Here is a 17,210-nt window from a genome sequence, read left to right on the forward strand (position 1 = left end):
TCATCGCACCACGCTAGAGGGGAGAACAGTAGCAAGTTCTTGCTCAGAGCAATCGAGGGCCAATAGGCATGGCAAGGAAGGATTCGTGCCTAATTCAGACACGTGCATACGCGTATGGGGGCGGGCGCTACTACCAACATGGAACTCCCCCGTCCAGGTGGCTTCCTCTAGCCCGGCTAATCTCTACTAGTTGCAGCACTAGGCGCTGGGAGATAGGAAAAGGATTCGAGCGCAGGATATTACTTGTTGAAAAGGATGTCCGAGCATAAAAAGCAAAAAGTCCTTCTGGTGGGGTGATATTTTCAGCTGCCTTAAAGCAAGGCTGACGCGGCGCTGACACCTGTTACAGAACATTGTCTGTATATGTGAGGTAAACTGGCCAGAGTACCACACGCACAAATCAGTGACCAACTCAGTAACCTCGGAATTCCCTCGTGTTTCAAAGACTCGAGAAGCATTGCAGGAGCTTTCGCATCATGGCAACAGCGATCGTCGACAGTGTAAATCCTCACTCCTTAGGTATATCTTCCGAACCAAGTGTCTCCACGCCAGCCACGGACGGCAACACAGACTCGTCTCAGACTGAAGCCGGCATCCCGTCTTCCTCTTTATCCCCTGATGCGGCGAAGAACGGTCAGCCTAGCAAGACAGAGGATGAACCTCTCAATGGTCAACTCAATGAGAAAAATAAAGCAGAACCTCCACTCGAGGATGCCAAAGATGATTTATTTCACCTTAGATTCTGGAACAGAATCTCCACGATCTATGAGCAACGTTCTTTACAAGAGCGAATTCAAGACGTCCCAGCGCGACTTTACCAGGAGGCGATGCTCCATCGACTCTTTCACGACCGTCTTGAGGCACTCGAGACCGCAATTCTTGGACCGCAGAATCTGAACTCTGTCAATTATAACAAAAGCAACGTGCCTGATAGCGAGGTTACGACCAAATGGCTTAGCTGGCAAGAGTACTCCGTTATATATGACGTACCCGAGTCGAAAGGCGAGTGGAAGCACGTCCCAGAAATCGACAACAGCCCACAGAGTATCATTGAGGCCCTAATCGAAGAGCCTCTGTCGTTCAGAGCAGTGCGGTCGATAACGACAAAACAGTCCCCCATGGTCGTCGCTGGGAACAAAGTCGCCATTGATGGCAAAGAGACCACCCTTCCTATATTTCAGATCCGGCTTCGCTCGCCAATTCTTTTGAAGGTCTTGAACGAAGTCACAGACCAGCTCTCGCAGCGCGGCCCCCACGAGCATAAAGTCACCTTCATGAGGCCCTTTAAGCTGTTGACTCTGTTCGGGAAGGAGCTCTTGGAGCATCAAAAGAAACTCGAACAGATCCATGGTGATAGCATAGCTGGAAGTCAAGACCCTTCAACGGCAATTGGTCCATTAAAAGAAACGGAGAGTCTAAAGGCCCTTGAACATCTTCGGTTATTGAATGAATTTATGGCAAATCATTTAGGTCGTGTCTTCAAGTTAAGAGAGGATTTTGAGAAGGGCACGACTCGCAAAGTAGCATTCTGTGATCTTTGGCATCTGTTCCGACCAGGAACCACCGTCCGCACTCCCGCTTCAAAACAGATTCAACTGTGAGCCCTCCGACTAAATTAGAATCATATGATAAATTGCTAACGTAAATTCTAGATACCGGGTGATTCGCGCAACGGGAGGGAGACCGCTTTACTCCCTCGCGGGTGACCCCCCGGCAAACTATGCTGGGGTCAAATTGAAGGACCAAGGATACTCTCCGGGCAGTTTCATAGTGGAGTGCTTCTACGTTGACTTCGATGGAGCCCAATATGGCCCAGTAAACTGTACATTCCAGATCCGGAAGTATGAAGGAGAGCGAGATATGACTGCTCTCCCAGTCTATCCATTGCAATTCGATCCGGACCATGAAAGCATTCGCGAAGCGATGGTCATTCGAGGTGAAAACTTTGCAGTTTTATCGAACCCACAAAAGACGGCACATAAGCAATACCGTGGATTAACCTTGGATAAGCATCCGGAACAAGTGGAATCTCAGGTAATCATTGATTTCCAACTGGCGTTTCTAGAGATGTCAGACAACAAACCCCAGATTGGACTGGATAGTCTGGTCGATCATGATCCCCGAGAGACGAATTTGGGTTATTTCCGTTGTATTCGATGCGGCTCAGAAGGCTGCTGTGGGAACGACTACGTTGCTCAAGACTCCGGAATCGACGAAAAAGAAGAACAGCAATTCAAAAGCCTGAATGGGACTTTGATTGACTCCACGGGATATGCGGAAGACTTGACCCCAGACCAGAAGGCCCTTCTTCCCTTTAAGGTCTATGGGTTTGTTCTCCGTTCTCGCAAATGGGCAACGTTCGATATCGAGAGCATTAGCGATGTCCAATATACCGATGGGTGGCAAAATTTGGTTATAAGCGACAGTATTAAAGAAACAGTCTTGGCCATGGTTGAAAATCATGAGAGTATCCCAAGTAAGCCTGAAGGGCGGGGGGGTTCCCTGCCATCTGTCGACCTTATTCAGGGCAAAGGTAAGGGCCTGATTATTTTGCTGCACGGCGAACCGGGAGTTGGCAAGACTAGTACAGCTGAATGCGTTGCCGATCATACCAAACGGCCTCTTTTCCCGGTCACATGTGGTGACATAGGAGACAACGCTGAATTTGTGGAGAAGAACTTGGAGCGGAACTTCCAGCTTGCTCATAAATGGGGATGCGTTCTTCTTCTTGACGAAGCCGAGTTTGTTACATCCTTCCAACCTCAAGTTCTTCATGGCCTTGCTAATTTCACAATAGTGTTTTTCTTAAGCGACGCAATGATACCGATCTCCCTCGCAATGCTATTGTTTCAGGTAGGTCCGTCCCTCCGTTTGTTGATTATATAGATAATACTAATTGCAATTTCCATTACGAAGTTTTCCTTCGAACCTTGGAATACTACAGTGTAAGTTCAACACATTCAACAATGATACTTTTTGAGTCTCTCCTAACCCAGATAGGGGATCTTATTCCTGACCACAAACCGCGTCGGCCAAATCGACCGGGCATTCAAGTCTCGAATCCATGTCAGTTTGTATTATCCGAAACTGGACAAGAAAACATCCATCCAGATATGGAAGAACAACATCGGACGGATCAGGAAGGAGTTCGAGGCGCAAAATCCGGACTTCGATATCCGGGAGAAAGAAATTATCAAGTTCGCAAAAGAGCACTTCAAGGACATCAAAGACAAGAACCTGCTCAACTGGAATGGAAGGTACTGTACAAATTGCCATCATTCATTTCACGCACTCAATCAAAATCTTTATGCTGATCAAAGCCCTTTATTTGTAGACAAATTCGCAACGCATTCCAGACAGCCGTTGCTCTTGCTGCCTTCGACGCACGGAACAACAAACGATCAAATGATATCATCCTCGGTAAGGAACAATTCACCCGAGTCGCCGCCGCTGCCGAGGAATTCGACAGATACCTCCTCTCGCTCAGCCAGGGAAAGAATGATTCACAACTTGCCGAAGAGCATCGCTGGCGCGCCGATAACTTCCAAAATCAACCTATGGTGGTTCCCATGGTACGCAACGCGGATCCGGGTCGCTCAGTATATGCGTTTGGGCATTCAAATCGTTCTTCCAAAGGCCGAGGGCTTGAGAGAGGCGCGTTCAAGGAAGCGCAGCCTTCCGACACTGATTCGGACTCGAGTACATCATCGGATACGGAAGAGTCCAGTGAGCCAGATCGTCGACATGCTGAAAGCGATGAGAGCTCCGAGCCTGAATCGGACTTGATTCCATCAGAGGAGGACAAGAAGAAAAAGCGTAAAGGAAAGTCTACTTCGAAGACAAAGGATGGGAAGAAAAGGTCGAGTCATAAGAGGTCAAAGTGAGAGCTTAATTGCGGGTTGTCATTTTAATCTCTAGAGATAACATGGTCAAAGACAGGATTTTATTCAACTAATATCCCTTTTTTGATGGATTCTACAACATGATCGAAAAAGTAGACCAGGGTAAGCTGGTAGTCTTTGACCAGCCTAGGCTTATACTAGCGGCGAATTCCCTAAAGAATCCGTAAATAGTCCTAACTATAGGCCTTTCTTCTATACGTGGTAGTACTACCCGCTGGAATTTGTTGTTACTATACTCCCCGAAATCCATATGAACTCATTATATAGTTATCATTTTATTCTCATACCCTGTATACCTATACCATATAATTTTTTTCGGGTTCAAAGTTTCAACTTAAAAGAAAGAACTTAGAGATTAATTGCATATATTAAGGTCGATACACAGCCACATATACCCTTACAGAGCTTCTCGGGGGTAGCAGCGACCTGATATGGTTGACAGAGATGGCAGAACGTAGATTAGTTGATGTAGGTTGGTTGGAAGACAAACCGAGAGGATTATTTGGTGAACATAACAAAATGGCCTTGACTTTTTCTCTTCTTTGGTAGCTCGATTTGTGAGCCTCTTTGGAACAGTCAACTGCTTCTAGACCGAATGGGTCTCGGGGTGGAAGAGGAAATTGAGATAAATTCGGCACACAGTGATACAGTCTTCAGCTAAATAGAATCTATGATTTAGTCAACTACATTGAATACAAAAATGAAAGATGACAAGAATATCCCAAACAGAATGTCGTTGTGCCAATAGAACCTTGACAGCATGATAGGGACTATCGCATAACTGAATAGAACAAACCCCTAAACTCACTGCAGCTAGGCGGTTATGAAGAGCCGACTAGAGAGAACTAGTCACTCTCACTTAAGTGCTCGCAACCAGCACCGCAGGCTCGCCATCGGAGATAGAGATGCAGATTTGTCCGCTTTCATCGGCGGTGATTGTGCCCTCTCCAAAGGTATTCTTCCACGTCCCACCAGGCTTCTTAGAGTCGAAGCAGTGCTTACCCTCAGTTCCAGATCCACCGTTGGAAGTAAGGACAATGAGGTCTCCACCCGCTCTGCTCCACGCATATGCCGACTCCTCGATGTACAGATGGACATGGTCGTCGTCAGCGAGACCACCAGCAGCCGTTCTCGCCGCCGAGAGCAGAGAGATGGCCTTGTACAAGTCCGAGTCGGTGCTGAATTTGCTGCGCCATAGGTCCTCACGGTTTGCGGGGTCATCGCCGCCCGCGTAGCCCTGTTCCGTGCCGTAGTAGACAATGGGGATACCCCGGGCGAGAATCACATAGGCGAGTGCGTTTTTCAAAAGCGTCTTCTCATTCTTTACGCTCAGCCATCGCGCATTGTCGTGATTGTCGATGAACGTGCCCAGGGCGCTGGGATCAGGGAAGGCGCTATTGATTTTATCATGCATGTCGACTATATCTTGGGAAGATCCCTTTTGCTGGTAAAAGTTGTTCACAGGATAGTAGACTGCGTAGTTGAGCAGGCCGTCCATGCCTTTTGCGTATCCGGCAAGGTACTCTGGGTCACCGTCCCAGACTTCACCGATGGTGTAAACGCCGGCAGCGGCGGAGAATTCTGACCAGAAGTCCTTTTCAACGTGCTTGACAGTGTCGATGCGCAAGCCGTCGAACCCGTATTCCGTGACGAGCCATTTGATCCATTTCTGGAAGAGCTCCCGGATCTCGGGGCTCTGCGTGTTCACATCAGGTAGTTCTGGTACGATACGGCAGTTTTCAACACTATCCTGGCTTGAGTAGTCGATTTTGCAGTCGGAATGGTAGGCGCTCTCCTGGTTCAATGGCTCAGGCTTGTTATCGCTGATAGGAGCGGCCATGTGGTTAGCAACTACGTCTGCCATGACATAGATTCCCTATTTGCGAAGCCGGTTAGTATTTTCAAACTTGGACCGGAGGAAGCGCTATAGATTGTACTTGCCTTCTTATGAGCCGCATCAACTAGACTTTTGAGGTCATCGGCAGTGCCATAGTTCTCATTGATGCTATAGAGATCCCGCGCCCAGTATCCATGATATCCACCTGGCGCATCTGTAGAAATGGTAACGCGGTCAGATAAGTTGCGTCGTCGAGAACAGAACAGCCTGGGGAAATAATTGAACTCACTAGCAACAACAGGGGTGATCCAGATTGCATCAAAGCCCATCCCCTTAATATAGTCAAGCTTGGACTGCAAGCCCTGGAAAGTTCCACCGCAGTAGTCTCCAAGCTTGCCGCAGGCATCTCCACCTGCATCATCGCTTCCACGGGCAATGCGATCAGTCAGTGCAAAGTAAATATTGCGTGACTTCCATGCTTTCACATCTGCCCCTGATACAGTGCATACCAGGGGGAGTAGCAAAGCTGCCAGGGTGTGGGACAGCTTCATACTTCAGGCAAAAGTGAAGCCTCAAATTGGTGACTATTGTAGTGGGCTTGTGGTAAATGATTTGAGTTTGATACCGATCGGAGAAGCTCGCCTCCTTTTATATCTGGATCTACAAGATGTTCTCTTTACGCAGCCAGGCTCGGAGACCTTCTCCTTGCTTGCCATAACTCTTGGCACGGGGTTGCCAATCCTTCACAGATGTGGTTTGTCTCCAATATACTATATCTATTCTGAAAATCTCTCCTCATCCAGTTAGCTCGCCGATAATAAGCCGACGGTCCTCCTAGAGAAAAGCCGGGGCAGTGTTCAAACCCGCGGCCCCCAGGCAAAGCGGGGGATCTGCAGACGGCTTGGATTTAAAATGGTTAGTCCAACGTCAATCATACTCCCAATACAGCAATAATTGTGATGATGATGGTCCATTGTCGGCCCGAGACGCTGTGATACAACTTGAAGATGTTTGGGCAACTTGTCGAATACCATTACATACCGTGGAATTACAGGGGATATTCTGGGAAAATACTCGCAGATTGGAATTCCCCATACGAAAGTGCATAATAGTAAGCTAGTCCACACAGATTGAAAAAAAAAATAGCGGATTTTGTTGTTTTAGTTAGAGTATATGTTGTCGTACCTACATTTCTGTTACAAATTAATCTCCGGAAGGGCCGGTCAGGCTACAACACTACCACATTCAGAGCCTTGCAATGCATTTATTATTATAGGTATGTACATGCAGTTATATAGCACATGGTAATTGTGATCAAAACGGTCTACTATTTTTCGTGTGATTGCTCATTGTAGAATACCCATACATTGTTGTATGGATTTCTGTCAGGATCCAAATCAACGAACGGATAACAATAACAATACAACTTTCTCTGCCGAAACTGCATCCCCCTGGTACAATGAGGCTGATGTGACGACCAGTTTGCCGAGGCTGTTGATAAACGAATGTCCCCTGTCTTGGCGCTTCTGCTTCTAAAGATATCACCTAATTTGGGGTGATAAACTGCAGTGTTTCTTCGGGCTACACTCGCACATCCGCCGGCTCCCGTACCCAATGGTCGAGCGAACCTACTACGTCCGTTGAGCCTATTGTGGCAAAGTGTAGTGAGGGCAAATCCTCACCCTGCTGTAATGTGTCCTCGACCGTCTGGTTTTACATGAGTGTAGTACGGAATTGAACACCCCTTGTATGGAAGCAGCTGGAAGCTGTATGTCAAATGGGAAATTTTTAATGTACCTTGTGCTGTACGGTCTGGATATTCAGATGGGTGAATATCCGCCCTGAATAGAGTGGCGAGCCGCCCATGCCCGAACCGTGAGCGCTAGGTGACCACGGTCATACACATGCTGTTGTATGTGTTTTTTTTTGGTTGTATATATGGTTGTAAGGGTCAAGATTGTACGCGGATATGACGCTAATGAACTAGCGAACGCTCGGCTAAAAGATTTCTAGCAGACAAACCCATATTAAACGATAAAATGCCGAGGTTAGTTGGAATCATGTAGGGTACCGGGACATGAGTTATGGTAGGAGTCACCCATAACTGCCATTCCACAAGTATATAACTATTCTGGTTAGAGTAGTTCAGACGAGAGCGTACATCTCAAGGGCAATGGTTAAGATAGCCTGCGTGAACAACACGCCACACAGCCACCATTCATTTCCCGTGGTGGGTCTGTACATGGTCTTTCTGTTCAAAGCATTGGAAGTAGAAATATTTGTTTAATCCTCTTTCACTCCCTATTTTTTTTTTTCCAGGTGATGCCCTTTACATGGTGAGTGTCAAGCCAATAGGAACTGTTTCGGCGAATTTTAAACATTTCTCGGTCCGACCGATCCTATACTTTTTATTGACCAGCGAATCCCCATGTGTTTCTGTTATTTAAGTATACATTTGTAGATGGCGCTGCAGGTGTCTGGTAAAAGAGTCTACCTATACAAGTGCCCTGACAGAGACTAACATATCTAAGCCCAACTTATCACATTCAGCCTCATTTATCAAGACCAGGTCATATGAATGTCCGATAGGTTGTGTAATAGAAATTTTGTAGATCTTCTCCACGTTCCTTGACCATTTAGGGCTCAAATTTGGCTAGAAGTGGAATGGAACTCTACAGAAAGACTGCTATCTCATTTGAGTACTTCCGGAAATCGGTGTTACTACACTGTGTAATTCTGTCTCAACCCCCAGTGCCAGTTTTAGGAATCTCCGAGATAAGCCTGTCGTTAGATGGAAGGGTGTATTGTCGAATTAATAACCATTAGAAGCATCTTCGAGCTTAGTGCCTCCCAGAATTTGAGCCATGACTAACTTGTATTACCGGTGGTGGTGAAAGGAGGGTTGGAGTAATAAGCATGGAAAATGATAGAACCCGGTATTAACTATATTGTCGGCAATGATATCGATCAATAATGCTGGGATTAGGATGGTGGTAAAGATAGGTGGATCTACGATGTACCCGTATGTTATACTCCAATTCTGCCAGGTGGAAACCTCGCCTACGCAACTTTCTCATGGAAACTCTGCTTCCAGTCTCCCTTAGGAAGGACGATAATACTCTTGAAGAACAAGCAGAAGCATGTTTGTCGAACACAGCCGTCTCATACCCTGTCCAGAACATTGTTGATTCTACATGAAATATATATTTGCTAGGTTATCAATGCCGAATTCCAAATTCATACAAAATAATCGAAATCATGTACATTTTAGCTCCCACAGACTACCAACTAGTAAACAGCAAGCCCCGTAGCCATTTAATGGACCCAAGAAGAAAAAAAAAACGTACAGAATGGCAGTCCTAGGCCAAATTATGAATTTGATGTTGGGCACTTGGATAAATCTAACCAAAAGAAAAAAAAATGAAATGGACGGGCAGCGATTCGAACGCTGGACTTTTCGCATGCAAAGCGAACACTCTACCAACTGAGTTACGCGCCCAATTGATGGAATGTAAGAGGAGTTCTAGGTACATGATGTGAAATAATGTAAGCTGCATCCGGGGTTTAGCTAGGAATATGCGAGGTCAGTGTTGACCGGGCTTGGTTTGTGAGTCCGAGGTGAGGGTTGAAAACTATTTTTACTTAGCCGGGTCATCGTAAACGGTAAACGGAAAGTATTGCGTGAGGGAAAGTGTGGCCTGCTAAAATGGGCAGTGGCATGAAGAGAAAGAGATAGGTGTATGAGTTGAGCGGTTCATCTATGGTTGCATGTTGAGATCGAGCTCAGGTGTTTCAGCGGTACAAGGAAACTACAATGGCCCAACTACAGTCTACTCCATCAGGAAAATAAATAAAAAGTATCGGTTCTTATTGGCGAACACATAAAATGAAAAGTTAAAAAACATCACAGAGGGTCGTATCCCGTTTCCCATTTCCCGTAAGACTTAAAAATTAGCAATATCGAAAGAGTTGAGAGAATTAATCTAATCAACCTCCTCCATGGTGCTCTCGCCGGTAGCCTCGGCGGGAGCAGCAGCCTCAGTAGCGGGAGCGGTCTCCTCCTCGTCAATGTTCAGGCCGAGGGAGACGAGCTTGTGGATGCGCTCGGAGAAGCTGGCGGGCTCCTCGATGGTGAAGCCAGAGACCAGCAGGGAGGTCTCGAAGAGCAGCTGGGTGATGGACTTGACGGTACGGTCGTTCTCGCCATCGGCCTCAACCTTCTTCTTAAGCTCCTTGATGATGGGAGACTTGGGGGAGATCTCGAAAGTCTTCTTGGAAGACATGTAAGAGGACATAGAGGTGTCACGGAGGGCCTGGGCCTTCATGATACGCTCCATGTTGGCGGACCAACCGAACTGGCCGGTACGGATGGCGCAGGGGGAGCCGGTGAGCTTGGAGGAGACAACAACCTTCTCGACCTTGTCGCCGAGAACGTTCTTGAGGGCCTTGGCAAGGTCCTCGAACTCCTTCTCCTCAGTCTCACGCTCGGTCTTCTCCTCCTCGGTCTCCTCGAGCTCGAAGTCCTTGGTGATGTCGACGAGCTTCTTGCCGTCGTACTCCTTCAGCTGGGTGAAGGCGTACTCATCAATGGGGTCAACCAGGAACAGAACCTCGAAGTTCTTCTGCTTGAGGGTATCCAAGAAAGGAGAGTTGGCAACGGCCTTGATGGACTCGCCGGTGATGTAGTACATGTTCTTCTGGTGCTCGGGCATGCGAGTGATGTAGTCAGCGAGCGAGGTCTGCTCGTCGCCGGACTTGGTGGACTGGTAGCGGAGGAGCTTGGCCAGAGTGGGGCGGTTCTGGGCGTCCTCGTGGATACCGAGCTTGATGTTCTTGCTGAAGGCGGAGTAGAACTTGTCGAACTGCTCACGGTCCTCGGAGATCTCGACGAAGAGCTCGAGGGTCTTCTTGACGATGTTCTTCTTGATGACCTTCATGATCTTGTTCTGCTGGAGAGTCTCACGGGACAGGTTGAGGGGAAGGTCCTCGGAGTCGACGACACCCTTGACGAAGCTGAGCCACTCGGGGATGAGGTCGGTAGCATCATCGGTGATGAAGACACGGCGAACGTAGAGCTTGATGTTGTTCTTGGTCTTCTTGGTCTCGAAGAGGTCGAAGGGAGCACGCTTGGGAACGAAGAGAATGGCGCGGAACTCGAGCTGACCCTCAACGGAGAAGTGCTTGACACCGAGGTGGTCCTCCCAGTCGTTAGAGAGGGACTTGTAGAAGGCGGCGTACTCCTCAGTGGTGATGTCGGCGGGGTTGCGGGTCCAGATGGGCTTGGTCTTGTTAAGCTCCTCCTCCTCGATCTTGGACTCCTTGATAGTCTTGGTCTTCTTCTCCTTCTTCTCCTCCTCATCATCGACCTCCTCGACCTTGGGCTTCTTCTCATCATCCTCCTCCTTGGCTTCCTCAGCCTCCTCATCGGGGACCTCGGTCTCGGTCTCCTTCAGGACGTGAAGGTAGATGGGGTAGGAGATGAACTCGGAGTGCTTGCGAACAACCTCCTTGATGCGGGCCTCGTTGAGGTAGTCCATCTGCTCATCCTTCAAGTGAAGGATGATCTTGGAACCGCGGCCGAGCTGCTCGCCCTCGGTGTCCTCCTTGAGGGTGAAGGTACCACCGGCGGCGGACTCCCAGATGTACTGCTCATCATCGTTGTGCTTGGACACAAAGGTGACACGGTCAGCGACCAGGTAGGCAGAGTAGAAACCAACACCGAACTGGCCGATCATGGAAATATCAGCACCGGCAGACAGAGCCTCCATGAACTGCTTAGTGCCGGAGCGGGCAATTGTTCCCAGGTTGTTGATAAGATCCTATAAGAGATGAATATGAGTTTCTATGGCCAAACAGATATGAGGGAGAGAGTGATTTGAGTCAACTCGAGGGCAAAAACTTACAGCCTTGGTCATACCAATACCGGTATCGCGGATGGTGAGGGTCTTGTTCTCCAAGTCGGGGATGATGTCAATGCGCAGATCCTTGTTGGAATCGAGCTTGGAGGGGTCGGAGAGAGCCTCGTAGCGGATCTTGTCGAGAGCATCGGAGGCGTTGGAGATCAACTCACGAAGGAAAATTTCCTTGTTGGAGTAGACAGTGTTAATGATCAGCGAGAGCAGCTGAGAGATCTCAGCCTGGAACTCGAAGGTCTCAGACATGATGGCGGATTGTGATTCTGAAAAGTGTTAGAAAAGGATGGGTTTCTAGCAATTGAGGAATATGTAGAGGGATGCAGATGCAGAGTCTGATCAAGCGGTGGGGGAGGGGAATTGGAAGCGGTCAGGGGGAATTGGAAGGGTCTTACAAGAAAGCAAAGTAATTAAAAAAGAAGCAGCTCTGGGGGGGAGAATCCAAAGCAAAGCGGGAGAGATGAAGAGAAAGAGTCGATGTGAGCGGGCCAGTTCCTTTTGTGTTTCCAAAAATTTCTTGTGGAGAGTTTCTACGATGATCCAGCAACTTCCACTCGTCGTTCAGGCAACCTTGCAGCTCTCTACATTATTCTAGACTCTTCTGCTTTACATTTTGCTTAAAATTTTTTTCTTTATACTCTAATTTCCCCAGTATTTAGCTCTCACACTTCCCTTTACATTGGTAGTGGCAAGATGCCTCAGGCATTCGACATCTCTAGAAGCTTCGAAAGTTCCCCAGATGGATGACTCGTTGACTCCAATTAGGTAAGCAGCGGTTATAAATCTTGGCACTCCTAGATAGGTAGTATATAGCAATATATAGCATGGATTTCATTCTTTAACCCATATTTTGGTAGGCCATGATACATTAACCCTCCCGAGAATATCTCATTTACACAGAGAATAGTCAAGAAAATAAAAAAAAGCAAGATACAAGAAAGAACAAAATACAAGAAGACCGGGATGGCGCACCACCGTAAAACCCTGGAGTTTGCTATGCTAGTTAAAAAAAGATGCGATATAACGTCTTGCAAAAAAAGGAGCAAGTAACAGATCATGGCAGCAAGACACTGAAAAGAAAGGAATATGGTGCAAATAAGAGAATCGTGAATGTCGAAGACAAGACCTGATCCCAGCAAAATAAAAAAGAGGAAAATCAAAATAAAGGTCAGGTTAAAACACAAGTGCCCAGAGGGAAGGAAAGAGACGCAACTTTTCCAGCCAACCCGGACTAACCGCTAATATGCACTGTGACGGGAAAAAAGGGGGAGGCAATAGTCACGTAACACATGTCATTAGGAAGAGACGGGGCAAAAGAAAAAAGAGAATCAAAATCGGAGTAATACAGATCCTGAGAAGATCATCCGTCGGAAAAAATGGTCACGGGAATTGTGAGAGACGTGAACATCGACGGGGAAGAAGAACGTAGAGGATCATCAAAATCACGTAAAATGTGTTTAAGCAGCCTGGGGCTGGCTGGGGCGACCCTTGGCGGCAACGTTGCCACCGCGGCCACGGGGAGTGAAGCTGCCACGGCCCTCACGCTGGAAGCCACCACGACCCTGGCTGCCGGCGCGGTCACCACGGCCACGACCGGCACCGCCACCACGGCCGGCGGGGAAGCCGTTGCTGCCGTAGGCGTTGCCACGGGGGCGGCGCTCCTCAACGAGGATCTGCTCGCTGCCAATCTGGTGGGGGTTGGCGGCAACGGCAGCGGTATAACCGGCGGGCTCGTTGAATTCAACAAAGGCGCAGTTCTTGGGGCGGCTGACATCGAAGTACTTCAGCTTGCCGAAACGAGCCAGGGTCTGCTTGAGCAGACTGGCATCGACCTTGTCATTGACGTTCTTGATATAGGCGAGGACGGTCTCCTCAACACGGGGCTGCGACTTCTTGTCGTGGCCGGCGGTCTGCCATCCAGCTTCGGTGGAAGGAGCATCTTGAGAACGGGCAGCCTCCGCGGGTGCGGGGATGGCAGCAGGGTGAGCGGTAGGGGCAGCCTGAGTAGCGGGAGCAGCAACCTTAGCAGTAGAAGCGGGAACAGCGGCAGGAGCAGCAGGGGCAGCCTGGGCGGCCTGGGCCTTGGCGGCAGCAGCGGCCTTGGCTGCGAAAGAGGTGGTCGCAATGCTAGCCCAGGTCTTGGGGACAGCGGGGGTTGGGGTGGTCTCCTTCTCAGGAACCTCCTTCTCTGCAATGGAAACGGGAGTGGGCTCAGGAGTGGGGGGCTCCTCGTCGTTCACAATGTCAGCCGCGACGGCAGGAACCGGAGCGGAGGTCTCCTCCTCAACGGGGGCGCCGTTGGTCTGGGGAGCGACCTCCTTGGGCTCCTCGACGGGGGCAGCGTTGGTCTCAACCTCCTCAACCTTCTCATCGACATTAGGGACAGCGACTTCCTCAGCCACCTGGGCCTCCTCAGCGGGAGCCTCGGCAACGGCCTCGGGGGCTTCGGCAACAGGCGCAGCCGGGGTGGACTGCTCGGGAACCTCTTCCTCTGGCTCTTCGGCCATGTATCGGAAAATATCGTTAAGAACATAGTAGCCGTTGGGCTGCTCGGCGAGGACGAAAGTCTGCACGAACTTGCGGGACGGCTCGGAGTTGTTGGAGATCTCACCAATGACTGAGACCAGGATGTTGTCGAAAGAGGCCTGAGAATCGACATTCAGGACGCGCACCTTGCACTCCTGGAACTTCAACGAGTTAAGCTTCTCGTTGATGGCCTATGAAAGTGGAGGTATTTGGTTAGACAACATTTACAATTGAGAGGATCAAATCAAACTCTTACCTTAGTACCAACGGTGACGGGAACCGATTCGGCCTCAGTGCCGAAGACCAGCTGAGACCGACGAGAGTAGAACAGGTGAAGCTTGTCGGGGTTGCGGCTCATGGTGGTATAGTACTGCTCAACGAAATACCAGCCGACCTCATCCTTGGAGATCTCATTCTTCTGCTGGTCGGTGGGAGTAACGGTAGTTGGGGTGGAGGACTGCGCAGGCTGGAAGCTAGCAGCAGTATTCATAGTGACAGATGCGTGGTTGTAGGATTCGGGGTAACCGTGCTGGGCAGGGTAGTTTCCATTGATGGGAACTTGAGTCATGTCGGCCATGGTGTAGGATTGAGGGGTTTTATCTTCGATTTCGGGTGGAAAATGAGATTGGGAGTAACCGAACGCGGCGAAAATGGTGGCCGAGACTATAAGGGCCGAAAGGCTTTTCTTTTTTTAAGAAGCAAGCGATGAACGGTCTAAAAATGAGATTCTTCGTGTTTTCCTCGCTTCACTGGATGGTCATTAGTTTTCGAGATCTCTATCATGTCGAACTGGACAAGGAAGATCGGAACTCACGATGCGAAATAGACCAAGCACTAATGCAATCAATTGAAGATAAAAAGCAAAAGAATAGAAAGAAGGCGCTTTGAGATTGCGGAAAAGCGGAAGTATAGTTGAAGTGAGGAAAGAGTTCTTACGGTGGCGCGAAAAGGGAGGAGGGTTGGGAGAGGCAAAGATGAGAAGATCGAGAAAATGTGGGTCCTGTAAGACGGACAGAGGCGTGGGGGGAGAATAGTGTAGAAAATGGGAAACAAAAAAAAAAGAGATGAAATGAAGCTGTGGGAATTCGCCTTCGAAGAAAAGAACTTCCTTCTCTTTGACTCCGTGCGGGTTTCGCGTGGTCTTGGCGGATGGACACCGCCCGGCAGAATTCATAGTATACGATATATTAGAGAATTCTATAAGAATACAGATGAAGTGGAAGATTTCATGATAATTCAAAATACACGAGGTAAAGAGAAAAGAAAATACCAGATCCGAAAGTTCATACTCAACGAAATAATGCGCATCTCAAGTCAAAACGCCACAAACTGATCCGAAAAAAAGAAAGAGGGGTATGATAGGACATGAAACGGTGACTGTGAAAAAAAAAGACAATCATAAGAGCCGTGTCAATAGAGGCTCGAATGTTGGGACGGAAGAGGCAAAAATAAGGAACAAGAAACAAGAAACAAGAACCATGCGAACGACCAGAGACGGTCAGCCAGTGAACAAAGCTCACGGCAGTCTCCTAGATGTATCGTCACAATCAGGGCGAGTCAGTACGCGCCTCAGTCTTCTCCGAGAGAGGCTTGCGCATGACAGCGTCTTGGCTGGTCATCCTCCGGCCGAGAGCGCGCTCGACCTTAGCCCCAAGAGCAAGTTTGTTTAGGTTGTTCGACTTCTCCTCTGTAGGGACGAATCGCTGCTTGTTGAGAGGCTTGTTTTCGAGACGCTCGAAGCCATCGTGGAGTTGGAAGATGTCGGCGATTCTGGGGTCGCCGCTAGGTAGAGTGCCGTTTGTGCGATCGGAGGGAGCCAGCGAGGCACTTCCACTAACAGTGGAGAATCGCTTTGAGTTTCGGTTCTGCAGCAGGTTAGACTTGCGCGGTACTAAAGTGAATGTAAAGGGCCTATGGGCAGAGTGGGTGGAGAGGAAAAGGGAGGAGGTCCTACCGATTGAGCCATGATGGGACGTTCAGAGTCGAGAGAAGGTTGGCGAGCCATTTTTGGGAGGTGATATGGTTGTTATAAGGAGAATCTGCGCCGAAAGAGGGGCTCGGTTTCAAATTGTAGGTATAAAAAAAGGCCTTAAATGGAATGCAGCCTGCAGAATTGACCTATTAGCGGGTGTTACTGAGGCCTAGTGCCTGGCGATCTTGAACCAAGGGATAAATACCCAGTCCGGTAGAGGGATATGTCGAGATCGCAAAGGTACCAATGCTGTGCAGAAGTAGAAATAGAGTCACAGAAAGGAGAAGTTGAAACGGGGTGGGTCAAGTTGGTGGGGAAAGGCGTGTGGGAAAGGGGTGGAAGTTTTTTTTTTTGAAAGATCGACGTAATCGTATGTTAGGAGATACTGCAAGGTGGATATGTATATGTATGGTATGATTATATACACAAATCATAACTGCTCAATGATTTAAATTCGCTGTTCTTCTGATGTCAAGAAACCTTTGCCGGGGATATCTTTGCCACGTGCTGTTCGCCACGCGAGATCATCTCGGGTACTTTCGTTGGATAGGGGAGGTACCATGAGGTACAACATTTTGGTGACTCTATTATATTCGTTCTATATTCTATTCCGTGAGAATAAAACCTGGCTAGCTTTTCCATTTATGTATACCACTGTAGGTACTGTAGGTACTACCGAGATAGCAGCAAGGGACCGTACATACCTCGGTCTCTATATGTATCATTTTTACGCAGATACGGAGCCGGCAACACAGAACCCCCTTTTGCAACACATACCAATATTACCTTCAAAACATGAAACAAAACCCGAGCAGCTTACTCCGTACTCCGTACTCTGTATGTTGTACACCAACTGCCAGTCTTGGCATTCATGCAGATCTAAAGGATCAGGCTGCTTTGAAAATATTTCAGTCGCACATTTTATAGTTCAAAGAAGTCTTACATTACTATAGTAACGAGTATTAAACCTCAAAGTCGAAAAATAACTATCATTATGTTACATGTAGTCGAGGTAAAAAGAGTTATACTCTCACACCGCGCAGATTCTGCCGGATTTACTT

General features: G+C 48.4%; 5 protein-coding genes across 5 annotated transcripts; 1 reads left to right on the forward strand and 4 right to left on the reverse strand.

The window, feature by feature from the left end:
* Positions 1-476: 476 nt before the first annotated feature.
* On the forward strand, positions 477-3,884 carry N7447_002243 (ATP-binding protein; the record flags this gene model as incomplete). The annotated part of the gene is made up of 6 exons (XM_057226518.1): positions 477-1,597; positions 1,653-2,741; positions 2,798-2,853; positions 2,917-2,945; positions 3,001-3,257; positions 3,335-3,884. The coding sequence occupies 6 exons, from the start codon at positions 477-479 to the stop codon at positions 3,882-3,884; spliced, it is 3,102 nt and encodes a 1,033-aa protein (XP_057090534.1).
* An 877-nt stretch (positions 3,885-4,761) lies between these two features.
* N7447_002244 (uncharacterized protein) lies at positions 4,762-6,290 on the reverse strand (the record flags this gene model as incomplete). Its single annotated transcript, XM_057226519.1, has 3 exons — positions 4,762-5,778; positions 5,844-5,953; positions 6,029-6,290. The coding sequence occupies 3 exons, from the start codon at positions 6,288-6,290 to the stop codon at positions 4,762-4,764; spliced, it is 1,389 nt and encodes a 462-aa protein (XP_057090535.1).
* A 3,432-nt stretch (positions 6,291-9,722) lies between these two features.
* hsp90 (chaperone Hsp90) lies at positions 9,723-11,900 on the reverse strand (the record flags this gene model as incomplete). Its single annotated transcript, XM_057226520.1, has 2 exons — positions 9,723-11,558; positions 11,643-11,900. The coding sequence occupies 2 exons, from the start codon at positions 11,898-11,900 to the stop codon at positions 9,723-9,725; spliced, it is 2,094 nt and encodes a 697-aa protein (XP_057090536.1).
* Positions 11,901-13,108: 1,208 nt separating this feature from the next.
* N7447_002246 (NTF2 and RRM domain protein) lies at positions 13,109-14,754 on the reverse strand (the record flags this gene model as incomplete). The annotated part of the gene is made up of 2 exons (XM_057226521.1): positions 13,109-14,368; positions 14,434-14,754. 2 exons carry the CDS (start codon positions 14,752-14,754, stop codon positions 13,109-13,111), a joined length of 1,581 nt encoding a protein of 526 aa, XP_057090537.1.
* Positions 14,755-15,724: 970 nt separating this feature from the next.
* N7447_002247 (uncharacterized protein) lies at positions 15,725-16,182 on the reverse strand (the record flags this gene model as incomplete). Its single annotated transcript, XM_057226522.1, has 2 exons — positions 15,725-16,042; positions 16,132-16,182. 2 exons carry the CDS (start codon positions 16,180-16,182, stop codon positions 15,725-15,727), a joined length of 369 nt encoding a protein of 122 aa, XP_057090538.1.
* Between the last annotated feature and the right edge of the window lie 1,028 nt (positions 16,183-17,210).

Source organism: Penicillium robsamsonii, assembly GCF_028829455.1.
Source record: "Penicillium robsamsonii strain IBT 29466 chromosome Unknown utg000001l_segment0_segment0, whole genome shotgun sequence".
Lineage (NCBI taxonomy): Eukaryota > Fungi > Ascomycota > Eurotiomycetes > Eurotiales > Aspergillaceae > Penicillium > Penicillium robsamsonii.